At 37.1% G+C, this 15059-nt stretch overlaps 1 protein-coding gene across 2 annotated transcripts in view; it reads right to left on the bottom strand.

Annotated features, from left to right (window-relative positions):
- The window catches only part of Ccser1 (coiled-coil serine rich protein 1), a 1090845-nt gene that overhangs the window by 717591 nt on the left and 358195 nt on the right, over positions 1-15059 (bottom strand). For both annotated transcript variants that reach the window (XM_041634515.1, XM_041634523.1), the window contains exon 6: positions 8635-8842. In XM_041634515.1, coding sequence (XP_041490449.1) covers positions 8635-8842 — 208 coding nt within the window. The remainder of the gene's footprint in view (positions 1-8634; positions 8843-15059) is intronic.

Below are 15059 nucleotides of genomic sequence, written 5' to 3'. Positions count from 1 at the left end.
GAAAGGACCTATACAAACTTCCACAAAAGACATGCAATCAATAGCTTTACCCAGCTGCAATACTTATGAAGCACAACAATAATCAGGATGACAGGTTAATTCCAAAAGGTACAAGAGTGGCAGCAATATCCTGGGGATAACTGGGGTGGTTTGAATGAGAAAGGCTCCCACAGATTCACATTAAATGATTTATTTTATTAAGAGTTGCTGTGGTCATGGTGTCTCTTAAAGCAATAGAACAGTGACCAAGACAGCAGTTGGTAACAGGATTAGGGTGTTACTGTAATAGACCTGACCATGCGGCTTAAAGCAGAATGAGGAATTTGGGACTTTGGATTAGGAGAACAGTGAATGCTTTGAGTGGGACTTATGGGCTATCCTAGTAGGTACATGGAAGATGGTGGTGCTTACGATGATTTGAATTGTCGGGGCCCAGCTCATGAAGTTTCAGAGGAGAAGAATATTAGTATGTGACCTAGAGATTGTTCTTGTGATACTTTGGCAAGGAATGTGGCTGCTTTCTGCCCTTGTCTAATTCCACAGCAAAATGAGGAGTAGGGCTGGAGTGTATTTGCATATGTGAGAGATACATTTTTGGAGGCTACAGGGCTGACTGTGGTAATGACCTTCCATGTGGAGGAAGTTTTCTCATTTCTTTGTCCTCATGCTTTTTATAAGATCTTCTAATCTGTTAAGTTTGCTCTTGGTACCCATCAATGTCACAGGCACAATGATGTACTATTTCTGAAACAAGTTCATAAAATGCATTATGCAATTTGTCCTGTTCACCTAGACTGGATGTCCTGAGAGAAACTGGTCTCTATGTGGTTCAATGAAAGGCACATATAGTGAAGGACTGACCTGTTGGTGGTTCTCAGCTACACTGGGAAAGACCTAGGAAGAGGACTCTCACTTTCAGTAAAGCCTTCCTATCACTATCCATGGCTGACATCTTGATATGACCTTTGATATGGGTTGATATGACCCTTGATATGGCTTACATCCAATCTTCAACTATGACTATTTTCAAATTTTTGGACACAAATTCTGATAGATAACAAATATTTATTATTCTAAATAATTTTAAAATGAGGCTATTCAAATTTAGTTTTCTTATCTCACTGTAAAAGTATTTTTTGAATAATTTCTGTCTCATACATACTCTGCTGTTTATAATAATGTTACCATTCTCAAGTCTGGACAGTCTGTATAAATGACTGCTCCCTTTTTGGTTTTCTTGAGTTAATTGTCTGTGATTTTTTTTCTCTTTTTGATTTAATTACATCCATTAGTAATTCTTTTTCTTTTAATTCTTCAATGGCTGGGTTCTAGTGTTAGCATGGTGACAGCTGTATGGCTTGGGGAGACTGTGTGGCCATTGGCAATGAGACCAGGATCTCTCTCTACTGCTTATTCTGACTTTTAGGAACCCCTTCTCTTTGGAGGGATGCGTTGCTCAGCCTAGATACAATGGAGGCGGGGGGGGGGGGGTGTTCTTGGCTCTGCTTCAAAGCAATGTTTTAGACTTTGTTGATTCCTCATGGGAAACCTTACTCTCTCTGAGGAGTGAATAGGGGGTGCAATGGGAGGAAGTCAAAGGGAGCAGGAGGAGCAAAAAGAGTGGGACCTGGATTAGGCATTTAAAATGAGAAAATATAGGTTTTTTTAATTTAAAAATAAATTTTAAGATAGTTTTATTTAAAAAAAAAACTTCAAGGAACCTATTGGATTTTTTTAATTGCCTACTATTTGTCCAGATTTTATTTTACTTTTCTTCTTTTTAATTATTTCTTCCCACTTCTTTTAGATTTAATTGGCCTTTATTGGTTTCTCAGGGAAGAGACTTTGTCATCTTATTATTCTTTCTTTCTGCTAATATAAATCCGTAAAGAAATAATGAATTCTCTAGTACTTATCATGTGAACTATGCTCCACAAGGTCTGCATTATATTTTACAAAAGAACCCTATAAGTTAAAATGCCTCTGGGAAACAGGATGCTATATTTGGAAATGACCTATCTTCTCAAAAGCTCTTCCCTGGCATTGCACAGGAAAGGCTTGTTCTGCATTTGTGTCCCATAGCTAAATCTACATAGCCTGTTTCTGAGACATTCTACAGTGCAAGCTTTCTTCCATAGGGAACTCCCACAGTACCTCTTATATTGACTTAAACAAATCTTATTGCAAGCAAAACCAAAAAAAAGTTAAGAGGGTGGCAGAAAAAAAATAAGATCTAACTCCATCATTTTTAATGACAAGACTGAAAAGACATCGGATTACTAAGCTGTTGTTTGCAATGATTGTCTTGCACTGCTTGTTAAGTTGCTGTTTGCCTAGTGCATAGTGAATGCCTAGGAAAAAACCTCAGGCTCAAGCATTTATGTCAGGAATGTTGACCAAGGTTTATCTTCTGCAGTTATGACTATAATTATAAATCCCTGGAGTTCCTTAGCTATAGCTCTTCTGTTTGCTTTTCAGAAGTGTTGAGAAGTTCATACTGAAAATTAACCTTGAAAGTATGTCATTTCTTCTTTAGAGAAAATGCAATTAAAAATTGAACTAGATAAAAGAAAAAGAAGTATGGATTAACAACTCTTTAATTAATGAAAATTCACTGGGAAAAGCTCCACAACTTAAATATTTTTATCAGCTTGACAGTTTTATTAGATATATTCATTTTCAAATGTACCTATTTCCTTGCTTTTTCACTTACTAGGTGTTTTCCCAGAATATATCCCTCTCGTTACATCAAACGTGTTTGTTTGGTTTACATTTACATGCTGTTGTTTGAGTGCTTTCTGGTTAAAAAACATACTTGAGTTACCGTCACACTGCCTAATTGCCAAATTAAAATTTTGAAAGTATGGGACTGGCTAGGCGGCAGTGGGGCATACCTTTAATACTAGTACTAGGGAGGCAGAGGCAGGTTTCTGCGACTTGGAGGCTAGCCTGGCATAGAGAGCAAGTTCCAGGACAGGCACCAAAACTACAGAGAAACCCTGTCCCAAAATAAATAATAAATAAATAAAATAAAACTAAAACAAAAGGGTGGGACTGAGGACAAGGAGTTAGAGTTTCAGTTGAATCTTTTTACTGCCATCTAATTATGCTTGCTGTTACTGTTGTAATGCTGTCATTGTGGAAAGTCGTTTGAAAATAGGCTATTCAATGTGGCTATACTGAGAGGCATGTCAAAGAGATCCAAGGACTTCCCAAGTTCTTCTTCAGGGTTGGGAAATAAAAGTGGTGTTTGAATAGAAGGCAAAAGCTATGCATCACTAGGCAACCCAGTCAACACCTGGTCCCTACCCATCCATCTCATCTCCATCTCTCTGGCAAGAACTTCTGACATGAAAATCTTTATGCAGAAGACACAGCTGTCCTCTAGTGAACCACCAGAGTCCCAGTCATTTTCTCTCCCAACAGTAGGTTTCTAGAAAATCTTAAGCTTGTACAGGTTGTCACTCTAAATCCAGTAATGATTTTGTTGATCATAGATAGGATGAAAGATACACTATAGGGTTTAAAGAAAGTTTTCCAGATAGACAGGAAAGACTGAAAGGTCCAAGAGATTTGTGGACAAGTTTAATTATAGGGACAGTTTTGTGTCTTCCCTCTTCAACTGGCACCAGCTGCTTCTCAACTCTATTTGTTGACAAAGAAAAATGAGAATATGGACATTTTTCACGGGTAACTCTGGAGAGAGTCTAACATTTTATTTGGGGGCACCTGTCCTTAATAAGCCAATTAAAAGAGACAAACTGACTATACAAAGCAGAAAATGGAGATTTATTCAATTCGTCCACACTGGAAAGAGGGACAAACAGATCATTGGTCCCCTGAGTCCATCTTCAACCACCTGCCATCTTATTAGGATATCAATTGCTCACTGGTGTTTGAAGATTCCTTCCAGTGTCCTTCTTGGTCAGTTACCATACAATATTAAAAAAACCAAAGAGGATAAAATAGAGAACAGAAAAAAAAATGATGGGAACATTAAACAAACCCTGTCTCTGGATTACATATAATGATAAAGTCACAAGAAAAATAATGGCTTAAAAGATTTTGACAGCTCTCCTTTGCTCTAGTTAAGTATTTTATAACTAACCTTAAAATAGGAGAAAAAAAAAAACAGAATTTCCAAAGACCTAAAGTTACTAAGCATTTTAACAGAACTGTTTATATTTGATACTTTAAGAAAATTTAAGCACTTTTGGGGGGGTGGGTGAGGCAGAGTTTTTCTGTGTAGCTTTGACTGTTTTGGTACTCACTTGTATTCCAAACTGGCCTCAAACTCACAGGGACTCGCCTGCCTCTGCCTACCTGAGTGTTGGGATTATAGGCGTGTGCCACCACCACCCAGCTTAAAGCACTTTCTAAGAGCAAGGGAATTTTAAAGAAGTCCAGATTTGTGAGTGTAACGTGTTCAGCTCCTCCACGTTCAGCTCAAAATGTCAACAGAACAGCACTACTAAAATAGTAGGCATACCCAGGTGACAAAGTAATAACCATATTACACATGAACTCTTAAACATAGCAATATGCAGTCTCATAATAATTTATGTTTATTCCTGTCTGCTGAGTGAAAATAATGGTTTGTCAAAACCAAATTATCTATATTTGGAAGGTGCGAGGATACATGGGGAAAAACAAACAAAAGTTCTCATTCCCTAAGTTTATAGGATTTTCTTCTAATCTTCAGGATTTAGTAGATAATTTTTAAAATAATAATGCATCCCAGAGCATCTTAACCATAAGAAGATCTGAAAAGCTTTAGGAGATTATGTGTTCAGTCTATAGTCTTTAGCATGTATAAGGGGCATGATCAGATTAAACCTTGTAATGGTTGCTATCTGTCTCTATTTCATATGCTGAGAAAGTCACATTCTGTCAGTTTTACTCTATTAACAGTAACTTAATGATTGACTAGAAGTTGAATGATATATATTTTCCTTTCATTTATGTATTCAGCAGTTAATATGTTTTAAACAGACACTAGGATAAGATGGCAGGCTCAACTCATTGATGACTCTTAACTTAGAGTATCATTGTATATAAAGAGTTAGAAATTGAAGAATCAATCATGTAAAATCCTAAGATGTGCACACTTAACTTCCAGAGTACATCTAAGGGTGTTTAGAAAATGTGCAAAATGTCCCCAAAAGAGTGACCAATCACATACTCATCAGTTTTTTCACTCCAATAAAGAAACTGGATTGTAGATGGGAAACTTACAAGTTGGAAGGCCAAATATGATTACAATGAGAACCTGGGACATCCCTCCGGTGGCAATAACTGAAAAAAGAGATACAAGCTGAATTCCAAATACTCAGGAAGAGTCCTCAAGTACAAGAAGGAGTCAGTTGTATTCAACACAATTCTTTAAGAGACTATCCTAATCCAGTGCCTCTGTTTCAGGACCCACTGTAAAGAGTGTCGGAAAGTTGACAGCTTCTGCAAGCTGAGACTCAGCACTGGAGCTTTTAAAACTGACTCCAGCCTAGGGCCATAGCTACTGCTCTCAAGCATAGCTGCTCCCATTGGGAGGTCAATCACCAGCAGCACAGGGTTGTATTGAATTTTACTGTCTACTCATTTTAAAAATTGCATTTAATTGAAATCCCATGGAATAGTCTAGCATAACAAATACAATTGACAAAGCTAGATTAGTTCACGATGTATATGGTTAAAATTTGTAAGAATTACTGCCAAAATATATAATGTGATAGAATAGATAGAATAACAAATGCCCATTAAAGACAAAACAATTAAAAGAAAGAACTGAATGTGCTAGTAGGATTTAATACTTAACGTATTTTCAGAGCAGTATGCAAATAAAGTATTTTGGAAAAGTACAATATTGAATAAAACATGTTAGTAAAAAGTAAATTATAGGGTTGGGGAGATGGCTCAGCAATTATGAATGCTTGTTGCTCTTGCTGAGGAACTGAGTTCAGTTCCCAGTATCCACATTATTTTTCACATCCAACATTAATTCCATTTTCAGAAGATTTGATATACACTTCTGACCACTGCTGGCTCCAGGTACACATTTAGCCGACAATTATATATGTTGACAATTTTACATATATAAAATAAAATAAAAATGATACCAACAACACAAAAAGTAAATGTTAAGTTTTTAAAGTATTATTATTAGAACCAAAGAATTGTCCTTATATTCATTCAAAGGTACAGGGAATACTGACTCAGTAGACAAGGTAATTTGGAAGATATAGATTTCACATGCTGTGGGAACTTACCATGAAAAGTCCTTCTGATGTCCCACAGTTTTAATGAACTCTAGACACTTGGGAAACAACCATCTGGCTCTGGATTTTCTAGCAGCCATCCCTTTGCTGCATGTAAGTGTAAGGTCGTCTTGATTGCTTGGCCAAAACCAGAAGTGACATTTTTGTTCTTTCTGAACCTTTTCAAATCTTTTACAGAGACACCCTCCCCAATGAAGGAAGTACATATGATTTGATCATCATGAAAATGAATTCACCTTTTATTTACCCAAGTATGAAAATGCCACAAGTGTATATTATCTACACGAATGGACAGACAGGTTTCGAGGAGACCAACAGAAAAGGGTTTTAAATGCTAAATTTAATTAAAATACATAATTCAATTTGTTCATTAATTTTCATTAGTTTTAAGCCCAGAATAACTCCTGACTACATCTTATACCTCTAGAAATTAGTTATGGTGATAACATTTTAAAGAGGGTTGATATAGTTATTAATGACCTAAAGGCCTCAGTGGACTGAGAAGCTCTTGACAGCAAAGTTGACTTGACTGACAACATCTGTGGAAGCTTCTGATGAGATCCACACACCAACCCCTCTGGTGTCTAGCACTTCTACTGCAGGAGAACTGATCTGCAGATGGACTCTTCCATCCTCGGTCTTCTCCTTTTCAATCCTAGAAAACCCCAAGACCACTACTCCACATACGCACAGTCTCACTTCTGCAGGGACTGTGGCCCTTCAGTTGTTCTGATTAAAGAACAATTCTGATTCTGAAGATGCCTGTTAGCTTTCTTTGTTTCCACTTCATGTCCCTCAATTTAGTTATCTATCATTGGTAGAAGTAGGAAACTGATAAATTGTGATCATTTTTTTGTGATAAACGCTATAAACTAGCAACTACTAAAAGTAGTAATTAAAGTGTTTGTGCACCACCCAGGCACTAGAGAAGAGGAGTGAGGAAGTCATGAATCCAAAGTTGTTTTCATGACATGGTCAGCTTGAAGTCAGAAGAATCTACACAAGACTCTGCCTCAAAAATAATGGCTAAATGGTGGGAGGCCCTGTGCTTTGGAAGTCGCAGTCTACCATGCCCTGGCAAATCTCTCTGAGCTCAGCAACACTGATGACTGGTGCAGGACAATCGTCTATATTCTGTCAATTATACTTTAAATAAATGCTGATTGTTCGGTAGTCAGGCAGGAAGTAAAGGCTGGAAAACCAAACAGGAAGTAGAAGTGGGGCAATGAGAACAGGAGTATTCTGGGAAGAAAAAAGCTCCTTGGCAGTCCCGCCTAGACCACAGAAGAAGCAGGATGTGACCTGCCCCGCTGAAAAAGGTACTGAGCCATGTGCCTAACATAGATAAGGATAATGGGTTAATATATGTTATAAGAGCAAATATGAAGCCTGAGCTAATGGGACATTCAGTTTATAACTTATGGAGACCTCTGTGTGATTTTCTTTGGGGCTTGCCGGCTGTGGGAACTTGGCAGGACAGAAACTCCAACAAGCAGCCCCTCCTGTTACAGATGACAATCTTCCCTTTCCCTTCCCTGCCTTGGAAAAAATCCCTCTATCTGCCCTTATTTGGAGACTCTTTCTAGGTTCAGAAGCCTGGCTAATCTCTAGTATGACCCATATGACCCTTGACACAGTTCCTTGCAGAAGCTTTCCCCTTGCTGCCCATACAGTAATTGGTAATTAGACTTTGTTCTAGGTGCATAAGGATAAGACCGTGCTTCTACTTGTGATAATTGAGGCTTTACTAGGAGCCTTATGATAGAAGCAATATGTTTCCCAGTTTCTGAGGTACAGATAACCCCATATGATTGAGTAATATAATTGAGAAAGATGCAGAGACAGTGTTTCAGGATACTTTCATCACATAAAACCAGTAGGTGTGAAAACAATCGTAAGAGGTTGCCAGAGGACCAACGAATTCACTACGTATTTCATTAACACCTGCAGACTGAGGTATGCTGACCAGAACAAAATCACTTTCAAACCTGCCTTTATAATGCCATAAAGATAATTCAACAGCAAAATCAAAGTGAAAAAAAAAAACTCAGATTTCTCAGCCTCTTGACAGTGACATAAACGGATTATGCCATGGTTGATGCCCATTTCTCCTTGTTGCGCAGGTTAAGGAAGGTTTGGTCTTAACTTCCTTTTTCATAGAATCTGGGAAATTTCTAAGGACCCATTTGCACATCAGAAATTGAAGTTATTCATTTGGCATGTGAGGAAAGCTAAGGCTCGGGAAAACACCTGACCCATACACAATGTGCCACAGGATATTAGCGACCGAGCAGGATGCAATCAGGTCTACAGACCTGCTGAAGGCCAGCAGGGGCATCCGATAACTGCAGAGCTGCCCTACCTCTTGAAGCACTCTCTTCATCTTCAGTAGCAAAGTCTTCACTGCCGTGCATTCCTGCAGCATCAGTCTGAATGGCAGGGAATCTACTCCTCCGTTTTCCTCCACACCGAGCAGGGGACAATCTGCAGTGGGACTGGTGGGCATTCGGCTGACATGGGAACATCGGGCTTCTTGATCAACGTCTTTTGTTATTTTCAGGGAAAGGCTCCTAACAAGAAACAAGATAAAAAATTACACTGTGGTGTGCTTAAAGCATCATTTCCTCCAGTGTCAATCAATGTTAATACGACACTAAGTACTTCCTGTGAACCTTGTCATTTTCTCAAATTAGCCCTTCAAGTGCTCACACCTTCAGCAGAAATTATGAATTGCATAATTAGTGGTAAAATTCAATGATGATTACAGTTTTAGACTATATTTTCTCAATCAGTATTTCATTTATACATGGTACTTATTTAAACAATTAGTAAATGTTGACACAATAAAAAACCAGTAGAAAACAAATTTTATATCTAAAGTTTCTGATGATATGCTTATGTTATCTTGAATGAAAATATTCAGAGATAAAATTATAATAAATTAGTTTAATAGCTATTGGTTTTAATTGCTAAATCAACCAATAATAACTTTAGTTAGAAAGGCAGCAAACAGACTTTTACATTAAAATAGTGGCATAAGTGGAAAATGTGTAATTCCTTGGTGGCATTAGCATGGAAAAGAAGAAAACTATGTTATACCGGAAGAGTTATCAGTCTAGCATGAGGCCCATTTTTACATGAAGGCAACTCGCAAAAGGAATATTCAAGAAAAGTCCCCTACTCTGCACTCCCTCTCACATACAGCCCATTTGCCTAAAACCAGAAGCAGGTTTCAAAAGGTCCCTCTTCCTTATTCTATCAGAGAGATGGATGCTGACTTCTGAAGAAAATTCTTGATGTCCCAGTCCTGGGATACAAAAGAAGATTTTAACAATGCAAGTTAACCAGGCCTTGTCTTCATTTATTTCAATCTCATAACTTACTGTCCTAAAATCTAGCTATTTTCCTTGTCTTGTTAATTCTCTACAATTTACCTTTCTTGATAAAATATGCAATAATTTCAATGCTGTCCTTTAAGTCATCCCTCATTCCCTGAGTGCTACCTGTGGGTGAAGTTGCAGCTGTTAATAAGTTGCACATGCTCTTGTGGTTCACCTGTCTTCCTTCCGTCTAGTTTATGGGACCCTACCTGTAGAACCTGGAAGGGTGGGGGGAGGAATCAAAGAGAGCCTGTATAAAAATCTGTGTTTTCTAAATTGGGAAGAGATATTTTAACAGGTGTGGATGACAGTCTAGTAAGAAAATAGATACTGACAACAAGACTCTAAGAGACATAAGAACTTTGAAAGTATCAGCTATGTTTACATGCAAGTGAACCGTGTTGTTATCTGGAAAAATCATACACTTAGCTCTAATTCCAAAGCGACTTACTGCTACCCCAGCTTTCTCAGACATACAATGAAGATACAACTATACCTACTCCCTACTTGTTCAAATATGAATATATTGACACATGTGAAAGATCAACATGGTAGCAGGACAGTACCAAACATGCTATTCATGCTTATACATAGTTCAGTTACCGATACAAGATTATAATAGCAATAACTCTCTTCTCACTTCAGATGATATTTGTAATTTATATTTAGGAATAAAAGTAAACAATTGCTATACAAAATTATATAATTCAGATTTTCAATTATTTTTCTCTAAGTTACCTTAGTTTTGTAAAATTGAAAAAACATTATATGAGCAGAGCTTTTACATTCCCAACTTAGGTTGCTAGTGCTTATGTCATGCAGTTCAAAACAGATACATAGATAGTTATAGAAAAACAGACACACAGATATATAGATATAGACATACGTGTGTGTGTGTGTGTGTGTGTGTGTGTGTGTGTGTGTGTGTGTGAAAACTGAAAATCTCTGCAACTGTCAAATATCTAAGATGGGACAGATATAGAAATACACACAGAAGATAAAATTAGCCATGAGTTTCATACTTCTGGCGTTTTAAGAGTGACTGCTGGCATATTTTTCTCCATTATGAAAATTCACAATCCCAGGCAAGTGATAGTAACTGAAGTTGTCACAACTGAACGCTGACTTTGACTCGGGGAGCTCTTCTCAGTTTTACACATCTTACTAGTTTATTCCAAATAATAATTACAAATGAGAGTGACCTGTGATATTTTATTTCTGTAAGAAAAATCTGACCTATTATAAGAGCACAGTGAATACAAATTGGATGGAGTCTGTTAGCAGCAGACTGCTGAGCAGTTCTGGTCCTCAGAAGCACCTCTCACACTGCCAGTCATTAGTCTTAGAATTATAATTATTGCTTTCCTTACTAGAGCACATGAATTATATTTAATAACAGTCAATAGAATAATTAGTATTGTAGACATTAAAGTTTTCAAAAATCTAAACATTATTGCACCTAAAGCACCTAAGTGTCTAGTGAAATTCCATGGAAAATATTCTGATGACGGGAAAAGCACAAAACATTTGCACATGAGGTCCTAGTTCTGCCAAGGTGCAAGTGTGGAGGCCCCAGTGCTCTTGTGCTCATAAGTGGGCTATGCTCACACGACAAGCTCCTGACACCCCACTGTTAGCCATCTTCTGATTACTGTGCTCAGTGGTTCATTAAATACAAAAACCATCACAAACAAAAATGAAAAATATACTGTCTACTAGCCACCATTCACCCAGCTTACCTCCAGGAACATTTGTAGGTTTGCATGATAGTAGCCAACATTCCCTGATGCCCAGGTGGCTGATGGAGTCTTTATAATTTAAATATTAGTTATATTTATGTAAGTCTGAATTGGGACATATAGACCTTTCTCTATTCATAGCTAAAATAAATGAGTTCCCATAAAATAACAGCTGAAATAATAAATGTTGTAGTAACAGTATTCTCAAAGGCCAGAGGATATGAACTGGTACTGAAAATATTTAACTTTAATCTACTGTAGTAGACCGACTTCATATGCTTGGCACTGGGACTCTTTGTGAGATAAGAATTTATTTTTACCAATCTTTCTAGTATAAATCTGTTTTCAGTATGACAGACAAGTATAATGGAAAATATATTTCTTGACAGAAAGTAAAGAAGAATTAGAGGAATTTTCCTTGCCATGGAGAAAAATATGAGTATTTTCACAATTTTCTCCTCATTTTTTTATTTTTTGGAAATGGAATACCATTTTGATAGTGACAAACATTTTTTACACATACAAGAACTTTTTCAAATCATTTGAAAAACCTTCAATACCAAAGCCAACATAAGCCATGAAATGCAAGGTGTGTCACCCAGCAGACACCAACTACCTTGCTATCACGTGAGCTGTTTGGTATTCTTCACTGAAGAGAATGTCTACAGCCAACACACACCCCAGTGACATCCTTACTGGGATCTGAAGAATCACCACAGTGACTTACATATCTCCCAGGAACAGATAGGTCACAGTCACCTAACCTCTAACCACCCAAAGAAATAAGCAAACACAACAAACCAGACTTTCATACATATATTTAGAGTTATAGAGAATCAAATAAAAAAACACTGAATCTGGGGAGTCTATTGCCAATTTCATGAAATCGTAGATTACTTGTGTTGAGTTTGTCCTGCGCTGGAGTATGACTAAGACATATACAGCATCATAAATACAGATTAATGAATTGATATCATAGAGGGTACCATAAACTGCCAGTTTGAGGAATTGTTTACAAAAATGTAATGATTATTTCATTTGTAAGTCACCTGTTTCCTTTCAATATATAGTGTCTATGTTGTTTTGGGAAAGTTGTACTTTAAATAGTTTCTTAACTGAATATTTGACCATTTAGACATGTTTAACGACAGAATCAAGATCTCTCTGTGTGTCTGTCTCTGGTTCCCTCTTTCTCTGTGTAAGTTGGAAGAATTTAATACCATTAGAGAAAAAAAATGTACATATAACTAGTTATTTTACTGTAACCTATGATGCAGACAAAAGCAGAGTCAATTGAACATGTCTTGGGATAACTTACAAGTCTGCCATGGTGCAGAAACTCTCACTCCACATCTCTCTCACATCATAACCTGACTCTTAGCCTGACACACTGTCCTCACTCAGTCCCTGGGAAGTGTCACACCCTACCCTGCTTCAGAGCCTTCACGTATGTGTTATCTACACTCAGAACATTCTTTTCCCACCTTCGGTTTATGTCAAGATATATGTTTAGGGGAACCTTTGTTCTCAGCCAGTACAGCACCCCACAAAGGTACACTGATTCCCCTTTCTGATAGTAAACTCTTTGTCACAGTATTATCAAATGTGCAGTTATGATACATAGGCAGAGATCCCTCTGAACACACCGAACTATACACTTCTTGTTCTACATGCAAGTGAGTGCTGCACAAGGTACCACATAGACACCTATTAAAATATCACCAGGCAAAAGGGAAAAGGCAGATGGATTTCCAGGTGCCTACAGGAAAATCAAAGTAGCAGTGTCTATGCAAACTGCCATTTGCAGTGGTTTCCTTTCCAATCTTAAGAAAAGATGCATATGGTTAGGATACTAAGCTGCTCTCAAAATTTTGAAAGTACTTGCTTTGCCTTAAAAAATACTGTCTATCCTGGCTGTCTATCACTAGAATATTTTCTACAACCTGATAGCTCATGGTGACCTTTCTCAGGTTTTCTACTTTTGTAGAAACATATGTCTTGAGATCAATGTTAAAGATCATTATTACACTTATCAATAGTTGGAATCAAGGAACATAGAAATGTTTATAACAATAAGATGGAGAAAAGAATGGGCCAAGTCAGTGTTTAAAGAAATCATTTCACATATGTAAATATATTCTCAAATACATATGTTGTTTTCACTGTGATTTATCATCTTATTGTAGGTATTCTATGCATCTAGTTTTCTGTTATTGGGTTAACAATACAATCAAGTATCTTTCCCAGAAAACTAAAACACACAACACCACAGGCCCCTCATGTACATGTAAATAAACTTAACTCTCATGTGATTTTCTCTGATACTGTAAAAGAGATTCTTTAAAAAAAAAAATCTCACATTGTTCAGTCTTCCTCTATCTAATAGATATGGATCAGTTTTGTAAACCTGTACATTTTTTAGTCTCATGCTCAAATTTTCTGTGAAATGCATCAATTAAACAATGTAAATTTTCTAGTGCATTGTCACATTTATATGTTCAGTTTGTAAACTATACATTTCTCCTCTGTGATAATGGGACAGTTTCCTATACGGTTATCTATTAATATGCAGAAAATGATTATCTAGAAAATGTAGGAGCATAGAGATGTGGCTCAGTAGTCAAGAGCATGCCCTAGTATGCTTCCAATTGCAATGATAAACACTGTTTACAACAACTTGGAGAAGGAAAGGGTTTAATAGGCTTACAGATCCTGGGTGACTATCCATCATAGAGGGAAGTCTGGATAGGAATTCAGGATAGGGACCCAAAGCAGGAACTGAAGCAGAGAGAATGGGGGTATGCTGCTTATTGCCTTGCTCTCCATGATTGGCACAGCTAACTAACTTATACAACCCAGAGCCACCTACTAAAGGATAGCACTGTCTACAGTGCCTAGACCTTTCTACATCAATCATAAATTAAGAATTGCCCTGTAGAGAAGCCCAAAGGTCAACGTGATGGAGGCAATTATTCAATTGATATGCCCTCCTTCCAGATAGGTCTAGATTTATGTGAAGTAGTCAAAAACTATGACAGGGGTGTACTTTCTTGTAGAAGATCCATGCTGATTCTCAGCATCATGCCAAGTTGCTTACAACTTACTGTAGAATCTCCAGGGAAACTGACTCCTTATTCTAGATTTTCACACCCACACACACATGTGCTCTCTCTCTCTCTCTCCTCTCTTCCTTGCCCTTTCTCTCTCTCTCTCTCTCTCTCTCTCTCTCTCTCTCTCTCTCTCATACACACACACACACAAGTTTTAAAAAGCTGTAAAAAATATAAGAAAAGTAAACCAGAGATGATTAGTTTGAACTCTAAAAAATATTTCTCTGAAAATTTTAAAAATCAAAAAGAAGACCATCAAAAAGTATATTAAGGAACCTGGGAATTGACCATAGATACTTATGAGAATAAGCAATTCATGAGACATTTGACCTATATATTTTAACTAATTTAAACTACTTAATGAAAAAATAAGATGGAGAACTCACTATTCATTTTGTTTTCCTTGAAAGTTCACAAACTCTGGCTCTGGTACTATTGAGTTACTATAAACTTCTACTCTACAGTAAGAATTTTATTTTTTCAGCACAGTGTAATTAGCAAGATGAGACTCAACATTTACAACAGCAACTGTATGCTGAAAAATATTTGTTGTCACTG

The sequence above is a fragment of the Microtus oregoni genome, unplaced genomic scaffold (assembly GCF_018167655.1).
Source record: "Microtus oregoni isolate MIOR12 unplaced genomic scaffold, Mior012 000002F_ref0000024, whole genome shotgun sequence".
Lineage (NCBI taxonomy): Eukaryota > Metazoa > Chordata > Mammalia > Rodentia > Cricetidae > Microtus > Microtus oregoni.
The sequence above is the reverse complement of the archived record's forward strand: the minus strand, read 5'-3'. Positions and strand labels throughout refer to the sequence as shown.